Below are 19,375 nucleotides of genomic sequence, written 5' to 3'. Positions count from 1 at the left end.
GTCCCCTCTCAGTCTCGGCATTGCACCTACAGACCCCGTAAACAATAATGCACATACTGTGGAGTGCTTCGTTCATAGTTGTGCTTCGACGGGTGGCTTAGATCTGCTAAACTAGTGCTTAAACTGAAAATAAAATTAGGGGCAGAGATGGTTACGAAAATTCTGGCTGCTCGGAGATCCCCTGTGTTCCTAGGAAGCCAATTTCAGAATCCACGATATAGCTTTGTGAACATCAACGACCTCCCTTGCAGGGGACAGGCCACAGTCGGGTACGGGGGCGGTGCCGGCTACGAGCCCCATCTGGGGGCCTACGGGGGCCTGGCCCAGGGCACGGCCTCTCCGGGCCTGCTGGCACGCATGGCCAAGGGAGGCCCCGCCCCCTCTGGGCAGGGGGCGTCGCCCCCTCCGCCCCCACAGCAGCAGCAGCAGCAGCAAGGCCCCTGGACGCAGAGGCATCTCTCGCAGGTGAGGACGACAATATTCACACTCTTGTTACGCTGGGAGTTCGGTGGAGAAAAGATGGAATGTTTGCCGAGCACGAAGTTGGGAAAAGGATTCTGAATTCCTGTGTGATTAAAAATCTTAATGCACACTCTGTATGTGCAGTTTTTAAGTTTTTGGTGTGCTGAGGAGGTATGTGTGCTCTGACTACTGTACTGAGGTGTGTTATTTTGTTTTCTGTTTAGCATTTGCATTTTTGTCAAATATATGAGCCCTTTTAATATTAAAATGTTACAACCTTTCAGATTGTCAAACTAGAAAGACGTACTATCGAGACTGGTTATAACGAAGTCACCGGGAATCAAAAATCACTTTGCTATATCCGCTATTTCGTTATAACAGACTTCGGTTATAACGAAGTGCAAAAGGAAATGGGAAATTGTGATTGCTTCGCTGTAGCCACTATTTCGTTATAACCGACTCCGTTATGGCCGGTCTCGATAGTACAGTCGTGTATCGTTAACACGGACGCCTCCATTCCCCAGAAAAATTTCCCGTAGTGCGACTCGTCCATAATAATAAATCATGGTCGAAAAACACACTCATCAACAAGCATAAAGGGAAGTTCCTCTTTCTCCAACCCAAGCAGTTGGAGAAGAGGGAAAGGAGGAACTCGTTTCCGGACCCTCTTTCGTGGGCACCAGACATCTCCCCCCCCCCCCCCATAGCCTTCGCCGTTTGCGAAATTACGGTGGAACAGAGTATAAACCTTTTCTGCAAGTGCACCGCCATCTTGAATTGTCGTCACTTCCAGTATGGGCGAAAACATTGTTTTGCCTTTGCCACGCCAATAGAAGGCATTTAGGATATAAGCGTAACCGTCACACTTTCTCGTTTTGCCTCCCCTTTATTTTTTTACTATTTACAGGTTGAAACGTTGGATTATTTTTTCGTCGCCCATACCGGATACACCTATTAGGTGGCTGGGGACGAGAGTACACAGAAAAGGTCTATAGGAGAAATTAACCTTGTGGGTCCAGAGCTTCTCCCCAGTTCCCGAAAGAGTGATGAGGTCTACATTGGGGTGACCTAGCTGCTTTAGGGTTCATTCTTCTTTGTTCTCCGTTGGAGGTCATACACGATCTCAAGCAACAGGAGACTGCAAACAGTAATGACCTATTTTACGGAAAAGGTAAAACAAAAACACGTTTCAGTGCACAGCAACGAACGTCCGGGTGTACTTTTGGGTTCACCGATATCTCGGTAGAGTTTTTGGACCCTTTTAATGAGATGAAAATGCCTATATTCACCCAGTTCGTCTCCAAAGTAGCTGCACATAGTCCGGACTGCGGGTTTCCATATTAACGGGGCAAAATTGCACGGCAAAGGATCGGTCGCCGAAAATGTAGCCCATGATGCGGGGTGTCCATATTAACGGGGACCATATTAATGAGACATGACTGTAGTGCAAAAAAAAGTAATTGATTTATTCATTTTGCCCTTGTATTTTTCTTCTCACAAACTCAATAAAAAGAAAGAATGAAAAAGAAAAGACAATTGTGATGACTATTTTTTGGCAGTTTTACATGTCCAGAAAGGCGTGAGGCTACCATATCACATTGCTCTCTTGCCGAGTGCCGTTGAAGTTAATTTGACACCGTCATGTTTGAGCTGCCAGGGGTTAAATAGGATTTTCACTTGATTTGGGTAGAGGCGTATCTAGACAGTTCAGAGCAGAAAAATGTCTGGAAATAGTTTCTTTGCGCTCCCAGTTCTCTATACAAAATACAGTGAAACAAGTACCGTGTTTGCACGAATATAACGCAACCACCAATATAACGCGAAAGCAGGTTTTAATGCCCTCAAAAAAAAAAAAAAGATTGTTATTATAATGCGAATTGAGGCCGTGTAAATTTACCGCAGTCAAGGGCATAGCAGAAGTGAAAAGGCATTGGAAATCAAAGAAATATCAGTATGTTTTGACTGCACTCGTCCTCACTGCTCAGGTCCTAATGTCAGTTTATGTTTTGACTGCACTCATCCTCACTGCTCAGGTCCTTCTGTTTGCAATCCACATGGCAACTTTGCAGATATGCAGCAGCATGGCGCTGGTTGTCTGGTAGTTCCTTTTTCTTAGGGGTAATCGGCCTTACAGTCCACAAGCAAAACAAGGCACAAAGCAGAAGCACCAACACACAAACACCAAACCACTCTGGAGCAGAAACTAAAAAATGTGCAGGCAGAAAAAGACTGCTGAACTACAGAGGACAAGAGTGCAAAAGACATGGACAAGTAGAGGAACAGGACAAAGGGCTACTATCAACTCACATTTTTTGTAATGTGAAAGAGGGGAATTAAAAAACGCCAGTTGATAGTAGCGCTTTGCCCTGTCCTGTCCTGTTCTACTTGTCCGTGTCTTTTGCGCTCTTGTCCTCTATAATGCATTAATAACTAGCCCAACAGTTAATTCTGAGACTGCTGAAACCGATGATCACACTCATTTTTGTTCTGGTCCCTCCACATAAACTGAAAACCTTGTGTTGCAGGAGTGCGTAAACACGGTCGGTGGTCTTGGCTTGGCTTGTGTTGACTTGGCGAGGCTTGAATTGGCTAGTGCCCCCATTCCCGCCTGGCGCTGCATTTCTGCGGCATGCTTTTCCTCTGTGCATTGTGCAAACACAAAAGTGATAAAAATGCTTTTTATGTTTTCTATTTCCCCCTTCACATGGCCCAATAGCTAATAAATTCCCTCCCACACCCAACTTCTTTTCCCACCCGATCTTCTGCATTGAGCGAAAGGGATGGCTTTCTCCAGACTTGCGCGCCTCGCGGCTGAACTCGATTCCAAATTATAACGCGAGGTGCGTTTTGGAGCACATGATTTCCAAAAAAAAAAACTCGCGTTATATTCATTCAGATACGGTATATCTTCTTTGTTATTTTTGACTCAAGTGAGCAGGGACGAAGCAAAGGGAAAAGCGTGGGAAGGAAGCTCCCTCGTAAAACCCAGAGCCACACTTCCGTCCTCCTTATCTTTTTCTACAGTGATCCCTCCTACGACAACTTATGCTACGCCCTGGTTTTACCAAATCTTAATTAGTAAAGGTACTGGTAGGCTAGGCCATGTGCGGGAACAGTTGATAAAAACTTGAAAGACACAACAAAGACACAGTGAAAGGCAGAGTGGTCAACTTGGAATGCCTAATGTCTTAGTTACTTTGCATGGTGCTGGTGAGACTAAACTGGAGGGATGCTCGCAACAAATTTAGGGGAAAGTTGCGTTGTTCAGGCATGTGCCAGCGACATGTGGAGGTGGTGTGGCGTGTATAAACCTAGTTCACAAGGGCGCCGCCATTTTTAATTTTGTCGCTTCCAGTATGGGCGAAAGCATTGTTTTGCCGTCGCCACGCCGATAGAAGACATTTGGGATATAAGGATAACCGTCACACATTCTCGTTTTTGCCTCCCCTCTATTTTAATGCGAAAGCAATAACTATCCCATGGTGCAGAGCCGGCGGCGTCTTTAACTGCGAAAGAATTTGAAAGAAATGCCCATTCTCCCATTAGCTGAGCAAAACAGCTCTTAGATAGCCATTGGCAGCCGCTTCATGAGAGCGAGCGCTTGGCCGCCGCTTTCGTGTCAGGCGCTGTTGGAGGGGGGGGGGGGGCTGCGGCCGCTTCTGCTTCTCTCGGCACCGAGATACATGGCAGCGCCTGAGGCATCTATATCGTCGGCGGCTGCAACCTCGGCAGTAGCGAAACGTGGCCGTCCACGCCAGTACACTGTTGACGAACTGAGGGAGCGGAAGAACAACATTCATGCTTTCGCATTCACAACTGATAAAAAGTGCTTAGGTGTCGTTGGAATTTTTTTTTTTCGCTATTTACAGGTTGAAAAGTTATTTTTTCGTTGCCCATACCAGATACTCTTATTAGGTGGCTGGGGACAAGTATGCATGAGAAGGTCTATAGGTGTGGCACTCGTTTTCTGTGGGATGATTTCAAGATCCTGCTTAAAGTTGTGATATGGTTACATCCAAGGAACCCCAGTGAGAACTTTTTGCTGGTGGACAGTATTGGCTGTTGGCTCCTATGGACCAGTTCTAAGTGTTTGCAAGGCAAGGGCCTGACTATTCAGTGTCATCAGAATATTTCTCAAGTTTTTATTTAGCGTGCGTGTGGTCAATCATCTCTGAGACCCTACATTCCTCTCCCGTGGTTACCAAACGGTCTGCCGGCACCCTCCACTGAGACCCCCTGCCCTCTGTTGCAGGGCACATCGCAGGAGCAGTACAGCCAGGGCTACGGTCAGATGAGTCCCTCCTCCCGCAGCCCCTCTGGCCCCACCTACACCCAGCTGGGCTCTGCGCCGGGCGCCAGGGGTGAGCAGTGGAGTCAGAGTGGTTCGAAGTCAAATGCTCGAAGCTAGGCTTCCATGCTGGGTCTACTGGCACAAAACGTGCATTTAGTCCCCTTTTTCTTTTCATTTGCGCTTTGGGTGCGTCTTGTATCCAATTTTTTAAATACGGTATTGTTCAAAGTTTTTATTGGAGGTATGAGGTGTATCGTTTTGTTAAATGTTCCTCCGTGCCACGGCCCACGGACCAGCAGTATGTATAAATAATAAATAAATAGAAGAAACTCTAAAAGGAATAAAGTTGCAATCACTCGTTTAAGTGGAGTGTTTGCTACTCTGTACAGATCTACCAAGTGACGTTGGGTTCCTTAAGTCTAGAAACAGTTAGCCCAAGGTGTATATTGAATGTATGTAGTGGGAGTATAAATAGGGATTGGTTGCTTGCAGTCATGTTCAAGCTAGCCGAGTCAGCCAAACTGAAGTAGTTGAAGGTGATTGTTAAGTAGTAGTCATGTGCGAATAGTGGATTTTGAGTCTGAAGCGACTTGGAAGCGAATAGTGATTACGGCTGAATATTTCCGAATGAAATACTGCACCATATTGCACCATGCCTAAATGAAAATCCAGACGAACTCGTGAAGGTCGCTCCTGAGCTTCCACTTGTCCACCTCTAGGCTCAGTTAATTTTAATAGAACTATGGTATATTTGTGAACTTTGGCATGTAAACAACTTTGTCGCAGCTATCCTAATGGAGGGTATTTCTAAATCTGCTTTCTATACACGTTTGGAAGTACAGCCCAGGGCACTGGCCATCTTGCTGCGGCCATAATCCACTTATGACACCTTAGCAAGGCGTCGTAATTGGATTATGATGTGCCCAAAAGCACATCTCAACTGAGCAAGATGGTGGCGTCCTGAGGCCATACTTGCAAGCATGTAGATGCAAATTTTTTTTTTTTCTATTTAAAATTTGTTAAAAAGGAAAGCTAGCATGAATGACACGGGTTGTCAAAGACACCACTGCGTAACATACTCTTGCACAGTCGCGGCAAGTTATCTCTGTTGAGTGCGCTTCTCACCAAGCAGCTGGACAATGTGGGGAAGCAATACCCACAGTCCCTGTGAGCTCCGCGGTTGCAAATTTTCCAAAAAGGCAGCGAGCGACGAATTATGGGAGTCTTTGGTACGTCCCTCCCGCCGTGTTTCCTCTTGCTACCACACAACATATGCGAGCAGGCGCAGGTTACCAAGGCAATAATGCTCGAGCAGCCGAGTCGGGCGAGCGCACAAAAATGGGAAGAGGGGATCGTGTTGGCTAGCGTGCAAGGTTGCCCCTCTCACATCCTTTGTACCAGCTCCGCCGTCTGCTACACCAACGCCTTGTTAAACCTAGTGGAACCCTGCCACGGTTGCGGTGCAAAATAAAGGGATTTGGTGACACCGCAAGATGGGAAGGTCTATCAAGTTTTGTCCAATGGCACAATGCAGACAAGAGTCGTAGTTGGGTGCCACAGGCAGCATAGATAAAATACGCTGCCATCGATGTAGGACGTCGTTGGCCGAAACATTTTACGTTGTTGGCAGCGTACCGTATCCGTGCTGCCTGTGGCACCCGGGTTGATTCTTGTCTATGTTGTTCCATTGGAAGGAACTCTACAAACCTTCACGTCTTGCAGTGGCACCGAATCCACTTATTTTGCACTGCAACCGTGGCAGGGTTCGACTAGGTTCGACAAAGCGTTGGTGTAGCAGACTATGGGGCCGGTACAAAGGAGAGGGATGAGAAAGGGGCGGTCTCGCAAGCTAGCTAACGCGAGATCCTCTCTTCCATTTCTGTGCGCTCGTCCGACTGGACAGGATGGCGATGGTTGCGACAGCTGCTGGCGGTAGCTGCCGTGGCTCATGTGCAGTCACGGAGACGCAACGAGAAAGCGCGTGATCTGTATTGAAGGCACCCAAAATCCTCTGCCGTCGTGGCGCCGTATGTATTGCAACAGGTCAATTGCTTCCCCGCAGTGCGCAGGTTCTGGGTGAGAGAAGCGCACTCAACGGGGCTAACCCGCTGCGATCAACAATTAGAAAAGTATGAATATTGTAGCTCCTCTCGAGGCGAATGTCGAATAGCCTATTTTATGAAATTACTATGCGTATTAGAAAATTTGTATATTTGCACCACCCTATTACATAGTATAGAAGTAGTGGTCTAGTGGGTTGTTGCACCCCTTAACTTAAATACCACATTTACATAAGTAGAGCAGAATCATTTTAGGATTTTGCGGGCATATTGCATGCAAAACCATTTTTCAATGCCTTTTGAGAAAGGAGGGAGTGGGACGCACAGAAAGGGAGATTATGCAGTGTGGTTTATCTTGAGCTGCATATTTTGAGCGTGTTGCAGCTGCACAGTAGAGAAGGAGGAACTTAGAAAAGCTTCTCATGCCGTATGCTACCATGCTAGCACTAGCTTGTACAATACACTCTCACCGATACTTCGATGCATATTCATATTCGGTGTATTTAATGCCAGCTCAATATTTGCATTCTTGAATGACAGTAAGTAAAATATATGGGCGTCTGCTCACTTTGGGGGGTTGCCTATCAATTGATTCTAATCCAAGATATTTGGCTCGCGTGCCTCTACAGGGTTCAATTTTCACAACATTTTCTGAGCACACACACACAGCATTGGCAAGGCTCGGTCCTAACGGCGTCTTTCCTCCGCAGGTCTGTGGGGCCAGTGGCAGGGCCCCGGTGCCTCCGAGAGTCCCGCGCCCCCTTCTGGGGGTGGCGGAGGGGGCTCTGGAGGTGGACCCCAGCCCGTTCAGCCCTCGCAGCCCCCGCAGCAGGAACTGTCCGACATGCTCCAAATGTTGGACCAGTCAGGCACGGCCTCGTTCGAAGAGCTCTCCATGTTCAACTCCTTCTCCGAGTGAAAGCGCCGGCCCCCATCGTCCCCGCTTCATTGCAGCATCGGATCGGGTGTTGGGAGGACCTAACGGGGGGACTGGCGTCCGAAGGAGTGGACTGTGCCGAGTGCTTTACCTTGTTTCGTGGACTCACCAGTGCAGTTGGATGAAGGGGGCCTGGAACGGCCCTTAGTGGGGCGCACCTTGCAAGCAGAGAAGACCCGCCACTTGTTCAGTCAGAGTGACCCTTCTTCTCTCGTTTGAAACGTCGGGTAGCGCAATCGAGACCCTTAGGAAACATCTCGCGCATGGCGTTGTCGATCGTAGCGTTGTCCACCGCTGGTGCCCCCCTCTCCTTTGGGACGAAGTCCCTCAATGCCTTCTTCAGGCAGCGACAGATGCCAACGTACGAGGCGCACGTCTCGTGCGGCTTTTGGGGTGATGTGGCACCGGATCGAACTGCCCGAGTGCCGCGCCTCGACCAGAACCCGCCCGGGACGCCCCGTGTCGTACGTCGGCACATTCGACGACTGTCGGTGCTCGAAAGAGGCGCGCAGTGTAGATTAATTCGAGGTACTCGACCGCACCAGGCTCGTGCCGCTGCATTCCGGCAAGCGGGCCAGGGAGGCGTCTTTGTTGTCCTGCACGCACACGCTGCCTAGGGCAGGTTTTGCGCAGAAAGGGCGCCTTACTTAAAAGCGGCGTCCGCAAGACGCGCTTCCTCCCCTCACGACCGTACGCACCCTCCCCGTCGCATCGGGGCATTTTTACGTTTTCGTTTTGCTCTCATCTTCCCGAATCTTCCCGCCTTTTCATCAGCACCGCGCCTGCGCGGCCACTGTCGAAAATCTGCGAGCGCGCTTTCCGTAGCCCGCGCAACACAGCCTTGGGCATTTGTTTGGTTTCTGGCTGGGGGGTTCTGGAAGTAGAGTTTTTTGGGGAGAGGGTTAGGCACCCTTCTCTCTTTCTTTCTCACCTCGGCAGTGGGATTGGGGTGCCGCGGTTCCCCGGCCCTCGAGGGTAGGAGTCCCTCGTTTGAGAGAAGGCGGCTCCCACGCGAGCGTCGGGAATGCACGCGACGGCTGGATCTCTGCGTTCCACGCGTGAAGCGACCCGCCGTTTCACGTGCAACAAAGCTGCAACCTATTTTTTAACCAAACCTTTTTGGGGGAGGGGGTTGTGCTGCAAGTGCTCTGTACACCTACCCACGAACCGAGGTCACAAATATATTGGAATACACTGCATTTGCAAGAATGGGAGCTCACTTCTTTTCCATCTCTAAATGCATCGTCGTGGGCTGCTTAAAGGTTTGTTGTCTTCATATAAGATTAGGTGATACTATAGACCCTTTCCGAAATTGTGAAATGATGCATAGATTATGCGCAGCTGCCATTAGTTGGTCTCATCGCTTATGCCGTGAAGTTTGTGATTGGTTCCAAGTTTGCTCCAAGAACTCGCACAGCACTCGTGTGGGATGCGTTTTGATCCTAGTATGCTTCGAATGCTGATGAAGCGCTTGTGTCCAATGCGTGCTCACAGTGCATGAACAACTAATGGCAGCCGTACATAATTTACGCATCACTTGGAAATTTCGAAAAGGGTCAATTGTCATAACAAGGACGGCAGAAGTGTCACTTCTGAATCGGATCAGCATGCTCCAAGCTGATCCTTACTGACATTGTGAAGCAGTGTTGATGAGCACCCTTTTGCGGGATGAGTTTTTAAACATTATCCCATTTAAACTGCACTGACACGTCCACGGACATGCTCTGTATTTTTTGATGATGGTACCGAGGTTGCGCTCGCAGACCGGGTGTTTTGAAACTGGATATAAGAAATAGTTTCCAGAGCCGTGTATACAGAGAGTTTTGTCGATGGGAGGCGTGGGCAGAGCCAGGGCATGCACGAGACTCGGAAAGAGGGCTTGGCATGCTCTCTTGACCAACCAGAAGCAGAAAAGAATCCCCTAGTGGTGGTAGCAAGAAACAGTTCTGATCAAAGGTATATGTTTGTATACGGTTTTAATAAGTGCGTAAGAGTGAAGTGTAGTAACTCTTTGTGGTTGCAAATGGGGTGCGTGTGATGTTTCGATCATGATCATGCTGAAAGATGTAAGAAACGAATGCACCGCTCGACTCTGTTTTGCTCGGACAGAGTGTGACCGCTCGGACGGCAGATCCCCGGCCCTTGGCGCTTGGCGTAAAGATTATGTCGATCGTTCTGCTAGTCACACTCTTACACCATCATTTTGGATGAGCGTGACTGAAACATCACGTGTACCATATTTTCAGTCACCGAGAGTTACTCCGATGCACTTATCAGGTTTGTTTCTCGCGACCACCACCAGGGTATTATTTCCGGCTTCTGGTTGGTCACATTTGAATTTCTGAAGACGCCCTGGAGCACGCCCAGCCCGCTTTCGGCCAATGGCGCCTTTTCATTTGTCTCCTATACTTCCCAATGAATGGCCAAACTCTCTACTCTGATAGTTTCCTGCCAGAAGGAAGACCCCCGCCATGGTTTCCTTTTCTTTGTTCATTCTACACCTTTGCTAAACTTCAGTCTAAGAACTGTTTTAAAAATTAGGAATATTTCCCTCTTTTTGAACAGAAAAAGGGAAACGAGTGCCTTTAAACGAGCGCCATCTCGGGGTTGTCCGTGAGCTACAAATGAAAGGCAGTTCAACATGCTTCCGCCCGTCGGAAAACTAGCATTGTGCCGTTGTATTGATTTTCATTGCTTTTTGCTAAAAAAGGTGTTTTTATAAAGGAGACAATATATATGCAAAAATAGGTCCCAACAGCGTTGGTCGTGCCGGACGGTGCCCTCCGAAACTGGCTACGGCGGGAAGCAAGGGCCAGAGAGTGCATACATGTGCAGAGGCTTACTGGAAAAAGCTCCATTGTGTTCTTAGCTATCTGCAATGAATATCAAATAGGTTGCTCTTGGAATGTGTTGTGGCACTGCTTACCGATGACTGATGGGGTATACCTACCCGTTTGCTGCCATTCCTGAGCATGAAAATGGCTAAGGAGAGTCAAAGCTTGGAACTGCATGGGAATAGCCACCAAACAAGAAAGCGGATTTCAGAAACTTGGGAGTAAGACAGACAGAGACGGTAATGTCTCATTAATATGGACCCCAAAAAATGGTTTATAATTATGAGTCATCTTGAGTATCGAGGCAAAAAGGCACGTCTTTACTAGTGATGGACCGAATCTGCCAGACTTCAGATTCGGCAAAGTTTGGCAAGTGCCGAACTTTCGAGGGAAAGTTCGGCAAAGATTGGGCAAAATTCGGCAAATGTCTGCGCATACGCGAGAACACTACGGGGCCGTGGATTGCAAATGGACGCCATGCAGTCATGCAATTACCATCGTGTAGTGCACGGTAGTGCAGTGTACAACCAGCGGTTACGGCGAGGTGTGGAGTAGGCAACACGGTAACTGTGCGTTCATGAGCGAGTGTGGTTCTCTTCAATATTTTCTGCCTCAAGAATAGAAGATCGACCAATAATTTAGACAGTCCACTGCGCAAGTGACAAATAATGGGATACATTCTCGATAGCGTGATTTTCATTTAACATTTCCAGTGATGCAACGAGGTAGTTGAAACATTGGCCGACATTTACTTCGAAGCACTCCTCGCAATTACAACAATCCTGTTTTCGGCTCACAAGCAGTGTGTGCCAAAACAAAATATTGCTTTTTCAATTAGCGTTATTTCACAATTTCCCTGTATCTCCATAAAACTGAACAGAACTATAATGCCTCGACGTTGCACATCCCACATTCCTAACTCTCCCTATCTTCATAAACGTTTGTCTGTATCCGAACACCAGAAACTGGCATTTTAGAGGCTAAAAACGAGACGTTGTGAATATGGGACGCGCACTTTCATGCAAAGCTGACGTCAAGTGATTCAAATCGAAAAACATGCATATTTGCAATAATATTATTATCTCTTCTGGGGAAGGCTCAGCAACCGTTGCATTCATTTTTGCGAACAAAACGGTGACTCCCAGAGAAAACAAGAATGCAGCGTTATTGCCTTCATTTTAACAATGTACACACACATGCAGGCTTGCGCTGATAATCCCTTAAAATTGAAACTCGCAGCGTGATTCGTGACTGCGCTATGCTCGCTTCTACCCAACCTCAACAACCTCGTTGTCATGCCACTTTTGGAAGGAGTCGCTAAAATTGCCAATAAACACATAAAAACGACACCAATATAATTATCTTGTAGAATATGACCTTATTTAGTAATAACTATGTCAGTAAGCATTACATGTTGCATTTAAGTTAAGAAAAAAAAAACATAATACCTTTTTTGCTAGAAAAGCTAAATATCAACGTTAAGGCTGGTAACAGAATATTTTTTTCCGAATCTTTAAAACAGTTCGTTCGGCTTTGTCGAATCCCAAGTTTCGGCGCCGAACTTTCGATGCGGCAAAAGTTCTGCTTCTGCTTGCATAGTCGTGGTGGGTTAGTCCTATCGAGTGCGCTTCTCACCTGTGCACTGGGAAAAGCAGTGACTGCGAGCTTTGTGGGTATTGCTTACTCGCTGTGCACAGGTGCTCGGCGAGACGTGCACTCCACGGGGCTAGCCCGCTGCAATGAATAAATAGCATGAATTAAGCAAAGAATGCTGTTGGAATTAAGCAGCTTATGAATGCATTTAAAAGATAGCAGGACAACCAAAAATTTTTTAATTTGTTTGAATTAACCGGAAGAATGAAATATAAGAGTTTGATTTATCACGAGTCCAATGGATATCTCTTATCCTTTCAATGATTCAACAAATGTCACTTTCTTGATTGGTGCTTTTATGCAGTCTCTGATGTCAATAACTTTGGCAGATTGCCACAATTTGGGACCCATAGCCGTAATGACACGTGGCAACTCTCCGAGTCCGAGAAAGAGTGCTCAGTGTCATCGGCAGGCAGTGGCGTACAAACTTGTTTCTGAGTGGAGGGGGGCAAACCAGACCCCCCCCCATGGCCGAAGGGCGGTGCCCTTGGATATCCCTTGGGCAACGCCCTTGTCGACAGGTTTCGGAACAAAAGGCTTTTATGTGCACGAGCATCCAATGAATTTTGGCATTGTGTGAGGAACGGTCACCAAAGACCGTTGTGCTCACACACGTGCTTTCGAAGGCACTGCACGTTAATTTGAGCCACCATATCCCAATTGCTACTTCCTTTAGATATTTTTACTATGCACATATTCTTTCTGGGTAACAGCCGGACTATATCTTTATTCAGATAACTTTCGAGCATTCTACATCCGATTTACCTGAGATAATTTTTTTAGTTATATAGGCTATGCTCACTGAAAGCATGCACTGCAGGGAACCAGAAATTTGAGAAAGAGACCATGATACTGGGGGATTAAAGATGAACATTGAATCCAGACATTTTTTTAAAATGTAATTTCACTGTACACCATCTAATCGAAGTCGTTTCATCAAGCACTGCCTAATCAATTACTGGTGCTCTCGAGGGCTCTGGTGGTCTCTATTGTCTACCGTTTATGCTTTTGTACCGGAACTAAAATGGCCTTTGTCATAGCTTGCAAAAGCTAGCATTTTGCTTTCACATAAAAGTCTTACTTGTATGCACTTGTGAACTTTTACTGCATCCATTTGTTCAAGCAAATGGATGCAAGTCTCAATATTGTTCATCTACAGGCTGTTAAAAAAAATTTACCAAGTTTTTTCTTTACCACAAAAATAAATTATATGCATCGCCGAATGCTCATTCTCTGCCCAAATGTGGTGCTAACAGTTCGGACCGGACGCCAACTTTTTCAAAAGTTATAAGTGACTTTCTGAAAATTTTAAGGGGAAAATGACGGCCGCCTCTCGAATACATTTAATTTAATTTAATTTATTTCACCCTTAAATGCCCACAGTGGGCTTTACATAAAGGGGGGGGGGGGGCAAATTTAAACACGCAAGTAACACAACAAGCAGGCTAGGATGTTTGTGAACACATGCAAACAGGACGCTAGATGGTGATGAGAGAGAAAATGGCAGATCTGAAGTTATTGAAATCTGGGATGCTCACAATAGGTTCTGGGGGGTTGTTCCAATCAGTAATAGCCAATTGTAAGCGCTCGTGTTTGTTTCTCTTTCTTGTGTCAGTCTTTTTTGCGCAAAACCATGTATCCAAATGTTCATCAATTCGCCCAACAACAAACTATTTTGCAGTAAGGGAGAAAATTTGAATAGTTAGTCCTAGGTGTAGTAAGTTGAATTTTGAATGGATGGTCGGTGTGGGGGATAATGTGGAACTGAACGGCACCAGTTCCTATGGGTGAGCCTCATTTCCCATTGAAATAAAAAAAAAAAATCACTTATTTTAATTGAGATAACGGTTAGTTCTGAAACTTTGGAATGCTGTGGTTTTTTTGTGTTTTTTTTTCTTTTGGGGGGGGGGGATTTTATTTGTGTCATTGGCAATGGAACACACAACCAGAATCATATAAATATCATTCCGGAGAGAAGTGACAAGCGTTGTAATTGTGATTATTTCTTTCCAATGTGACGCGACAACAGCGTCGAAATGATCGGAATAACGAATTAGGAAGCAGCGTTAAAACTATTTGATGAAATAATGCTCGATGAAACGCCCACTTATTCAGTGAAATTACGGTGACTGGAATGTGTCTTCGGCTGATATGTTGTGCATCGTATTCCTTCCATGTATCAGAAGTGGTCCCGTAGTGCATGTAAATGATGTCACAGAAGCCGGCAGCCTACGTTGTCGGACGTTGCAATCCTGGCAGTTGGAACTAGAAGTCACGGTAAATTTTCTGAGTGAATGTGAGTGTCTTTGCCGTCGCAGTGTCCACTCCTGGCTGCCAAAGCTTCTGTGGCAGGCACGTAGCTAGGATCTTGTTTTGGGGGGTAGGGGTGCTGCCCATGACAAAATGCTTTGTGAGGCGGAGGGGAGAGCTAGAAGGCCCGAGCAAAATGGATGGAAGATTTCGGGGGGGGGGGGGGGGGGGGAAGGAAGGCATGGTCCTTCCCCCCATCCCAGATACATGCATGTTCCGTGTACTGTCAAGCTGCAAGCGACATGGAGCAGAACAGCCGTCCACCACATCTACCACGCATGCTGCGACTCCGCCAGGTATGCAACTGACGACGACATGACTTTGTCGCGTCCTCGGGCGGAAATCAAGAAATCAGGTTTTAGGTTGCGGTAGACACACCTAGAGCACTATATAGCTCCTACGGAGCAGAGTAGCGCAATCCTTTGAACCCCGTGTTTTGCCGACAACATGGCCGACAGAGCGGCTCGGCGCGAGTCACGTGGTACTCAGGGTTCCAGGAGGCGGCCCGCCCTATGGGAGAATACATGGAGATCGACATAACACGGCTGATTAAAAAACTAATGGCGAGTTCACATTTTTCAAAACTAGCCTGTCGTGAAGTTAGTAAAGCGCTAAACACTTTATCAAAGTTTTAATAATATCGGATGCGTGTGCAAATTTTGAGAAGGCAATTTCCAAGGCAATGGCGTTTGAAGCAGACGATTTTTGCTCGCAGCGGAGATGGGCTTTTCGGGTTGGCCGGAGCGGGTCACGTGAATGGTGTGACGTCGCCGTGTCGTCTGCTGCATGATGCCGCTCAGGAAATTTTTTAAAAAAAGGTATGTCCCTGTATGGCACAAAACTTATCGCATATTATTCTAAAATGTTTCATTATTATGTCAAAAATGATTTCCATTCCGCACATCCCCACAAAACTGAAGAAACAATGATTTTTTCACGTTCTCCATGCATTTCTGACCGCAGTTGGAACCTCCGGGCGTTCGCCGCTAGTCGCCGAGAGACGGCGTTCTAGATTGCGCTACTCTCAACGTTACTAAAACACTCAGTTGGGAAACTCGCCGTCGAAACCTGGGCCGCTGGCGTCCACCGAGACCGAGCTAAATGCGACAACAGCGCCACTCTTTATCGTTTGTCTGTACTGTGGTCCCCTCGAGCTTTTTGAAAGCCTGTTTTTTGCGTAAAAACAAACGGAAAAGACTCTTTTTGTATGGAATTTATTGGAGTTTAGTACCAAATGATGGGCGCGTGATGTTTTTACCATCTTTAGTTCGCAAGGTTTTGCGGAACAATTAATATTGTTTTTATAAAACCATGCCTCAGCGGGCCTTTCAGGTAGCGCGTCCCGACCTAGGTGCATTTTAACTTCGGGAGTTTAACGCGGTGCGTCCGCCGGGGAGACGGGGGTTCACCCCTGTCAAAGCCAAAAATAGAAGTCACGTGCAGTTTCTCGAGTGGCCGCTGCGGGAGAAATGGTGGCGTTGTGTTCGTCATTAGCTCGGTGCTCGGAGACAGATTGGGGCCATATTTCTAGGGCTGCCTCTATGGGAGTTTCCCAACTGAGTGTTTTAATAACGTTGGCTACTCTGCTCCGAAGGAGCTATATAGTGCTCTAGACACACCATGTGGGTACGCGTTTCGTATCCACACGGAAATCAAGGAATCTGGTTTTAGGTTGCGGAAGACACATCACGTGGATACGCGTTTTTGATCCACGTGATGCAAATGGGGCTGTATCCACATGATGCAAATGGGCCTGATGCACACACCATGTTGATCGGCCCCGTTTGCGTCGCCTTCTCATTTCCTTCTCATGCTCTTCCTGCCAGGGAGCAGGAAGTGCTTGGACATGGCCTAGTCAGTAGCGTGTCTGACTCGCAATCGTGGGTTCGAATCCCGCCAATAATTTTTTTTGTTTTAATTTTTCTTTAAGGTAAATAAATTACAGTGATCTATAATTCACATTACATGTGAATTAACTTTATTTAAGTTTATTTAACTTTCATTCCAGACGTGATGTCACGTTCGACGTGAGTGTTTAAAATTCCCGCGTGAGGTCATGTGACAGGGATGTCATGACCCTATTTACCAATCAGGATTCTCGCGTCACGCCACTGAGGCCGGCTTTTCTGCGACACGAGGTCTTTAATCGCGTTGATACTAGAAACAAAAGTACACGTGTTAACTGAAAATTCTACTATAGTATTTTCAGTTTAGGTGCATGTATTTCTGCTTTCTGTGCTTCCTTCTCAGACTGAGCCTACACTCCTGACACTCCCTTTGCTTTCCTGTTTGGCTTTTGATGTGCCACCTTTCACTAGAACCCGGTTTCGTTTTACCCGATTCTTTTGTGGCACCGCTTATTCTTTTGGTTTGAGGTCCTCTAGGAGCTTCGCAATAGGTCCTGGATTTGAGTTTTGGTTTATTGTTCTTTTGTTATCCTTTTTATGAGTTCCTGGTGTAGGGCCCTCATTAACGATAGTAAAATTGTAATCTCTGGAAAAGGGGTGGCCCTTCTTCAGCGATTATTATCATTCTTGTGTAGCTCGCTGCACCTTGCATTAATGGCAATCCCATCGGCTCCCAATGCGTTTCAACATTCGTAATTAGTCTCATATGTGTTCTTGCTAGAGCTCCTTCCATTTTTCTGTTCCCGATTTCGAGTCATCGGAGATCGATGAGGGTGCATTAGGGTGCCTACATGTTCCCGCCGCTCCGCTGTTTCCACTCCGCTGCGGAGCGGAAACATGTAGGCACCCTAGGGTGCATCTTCCAGACCGCTGCGCACCGTAAAAACCAAACTTTTTTTTTTAATTTGGAATCGCGATCTCTTTGTTGATCCCGGTGGCAGCTATCCCGAGCTATCCGAAAGTCAGGAACCAATATGGTTTGCTCGTTTCGGCGTCGTCTGGAGGGAACCAACCACTGATCAGTGGAACCAACACCCACGAACACAAACATCGGCGCAAGTCACGAGCGCAAAATAAACTTACGCCAAAAAGACGTTTAGAGCAGGCGACGGTGGTGGCGCAAGCTACCGCCCTACCGCTCAATTTAGAAGAAGAAAGAGAGCTGCGAGAAATTTCTCTCATCCATCCAATGACCCAATTCGCTCTCAAACATGGCCGCGCTCATCCAAGCCGTCGCTCGTCAAGCTCAGGCAACTTTCACTCGAAGTTTTCTCGCCGACGAAGCGTTCTCCGACTGCCTAGCACGACTACAAAGAGCGGCGAGCCAGATCACCTGCAAGGACGTCAACCTGGACGAGAAAATGCTCCACAGCATATCCAGGGCGACCTCGTACAATGGAAGCGACGCGGCACCCGTCACCTACATCTCGCTCTCCGAGAACCGCACCTTCACCATGAGCATCTTCATCGTGAAGCGGGGTGCGCGCATTCCCTTGCACGACCATCCGTCCATGTACGGCATCCTCAAGGTTCTGTACGGTTCGGCTAAGATAACGAGCTACAGCGCGATCGGGCGGAGGACCGACGCCGTCACCGACGAGCTTATCGTCGACGCGCAACGACACCCCGACGTCTCCGTGGGCGCCGAGAGCAACGCGTGCTGTCTCACGCCCACCGAGAGGAACATTCACGAGATCGCTGCGGTGGACGGTCCTGTGGCATTTCTCGATATCCTGGCGCCGCCTTACAATATGAAAGATAGAGACTGTCATTATTACAGAGTTGCGCGCGAATCGCGCCAACATCAGGGCAGCTCCGACGTTCAACTGGTCGAGGTGCCTACGCCTCACGACTTCTGGTGCGACGCTGCGCCGTACAGTGGTCCGCCCATCACGCTGACGGAGACCGAGTCATGATGATGTTTGGCGTTGTAGAGAAAGCGATCGTTCGTATTCTGTTCGTGAAGGATTGAATGCAAGCACGACCCGTTGACGTCGTCTCTCGCGCGGGATGGCGTCAACAAACGGCTTGTTGGCTCCTGTTCACATAGGAATGTGTAGACGCGAGCAATAGCACACCGGTTTCTTTTGCTATCGACAACGGCAGAGATGCACATTGCATTGGACTGCGCACTGACGTGCGCTTCAGCGCACAAGAAACGAGTCGTGCTTTCATAACGCACATGCATAAAATATATAGGAAAATAAACCATCTCACATGTGCAAAATAGACAAATTGTTCAGTGTATTTTCCTTGCATTCGAGGTGGAGAAGAAACATCAAAACGTAGAAGGGACAGAAAATAGGCAGGACGACGTCCTGTTTATTTTCTGTTCTACGTTTTGACGTTTCTTCTCTGCCCCAGTCTCAGGTTAATTCAACATAGTTTATTAAAAGGTTCTCATATGCGGTTTAAAGAAACACGACGACAAAGCAGATCCCTTGTAGTTATTTAGTACCATTTAGTAGTTCGCACTGACCGGTCATTAGTAACTAAAAAAGAAAAAAAAAAGTGGACGGGGGACGAAAGAGATTTTCAAGCTAAAAGGGCCCACGAGTACCACAAGGGAGTCTCGAGTGGTGCAACCAAATAGCGAGAAATAGCGGGAAACGAGAAACTGAAGGAACCCCAACACGAAACCCAGGATCAGGGTGTAGGATAGACAGGTGGGGAAACGGCCCTAAACGGCCCATAGAAGTCTACCGCCGCGCCGCGACCGGATTGTGTACTCGTCTGCTTGCGGGTACCCCCGATTTGCGACAGATGGCGCTGCGGCGAGAGGAAAAAAATCGGAATCGGATTTGCGTGGAACTCTATGGGAGAGTGCGGAAAATAAAACGAGAGCACGACAGTCCTCCATTGGAAAACCACGAGAAACTATCTCCGTCAGTTTAGCCGGTCGCCAATGGTCGCCCACCCGG

The 19,375-nt window shown here is 47.4% G+C and overlaps 2 protein-coding genes across 3 annotated transcripts in view; both read left to right on the top strand.

The window, feature by feature from the left end:
• The window catches only part of LOC8044099 (aryl hydrocarbon receptor nuclear translocator homolog), a 68,755-nt gene extending 59,806 nt beyond the window's left edge, over positions 1–8,949 (top strand). Inside the window, exons 11-13 of one of the 2 annotated variants that reach the window (XM_029980491.4) lie at positions 252–465; positions 4,715–4,823; positions 7,524–8,949. In XM_029980491.4, the coding sequence (XP_029836351.1) occupies positions 252–465; positions 4,715–4,823; positions 7,524–7,732 (532 nt within the window). In that variant the 3' untranslated portion in view covers positions 7,733–8,949. The remainder of the gene's footprint in view (positions 1–251; positions 466–4,714; positions 4,824–7,523) is intronic. The other variant, XM_042290796.1, reaches the window with a different exon arrangement.
• An 8,706-nt stretch (positions 8,950–17,655) lies between these two features.
• Positions 17,656–18,685, top strand: LOC8044097 (2-aminoethanethiol dioxygenase). The gene has a single exon (XM_002416586.4). It carries the CDS (start codon positions 17,666–17,668, stop codon positions 18,368–18,370), a length of 705 nt encoding a protein of 234 aa, XP_002416631.2. The 5' UTR covers positions 17,656–17,665; the 3' UTR covers positions 18,371–18,685.
• The last annotated feature ends 690 nt before the right edge of the window (positions 18,686–19,375 follow it).

The sequence above is a fragment of the Ixodes scapularis genome, unplaced genomic scaffold, assembly GCF_016920785.2.
Source record: "Ixodes scapularis isolate PalLabHiFi unplaced genomic scaffold, ASM1692078v2 PGA_scaffold1__304_contigs__length_218370807, whole genome shotgun sequence".
NCBI lineage: Eukaryota > Metazoa > Arthropoda > Arachnida > Ixodida > Ixodidae > Ixodes > Ixodes scapularis.
Note: the sequence above shows the minus strand (reverse complement) of the source record. Positions and strands in the feature narration are given on the sequence as shown.

Excerpts from the sequence above, each read along its gene's own strand:
- LOC8044097 (XM_002416586.4), top strand. The coding sequence starts at position 17,666 with ATGGCCGCGCTCATCCAAGCCGTCGCTCGTCAAGCTCAGGCAACTTTC.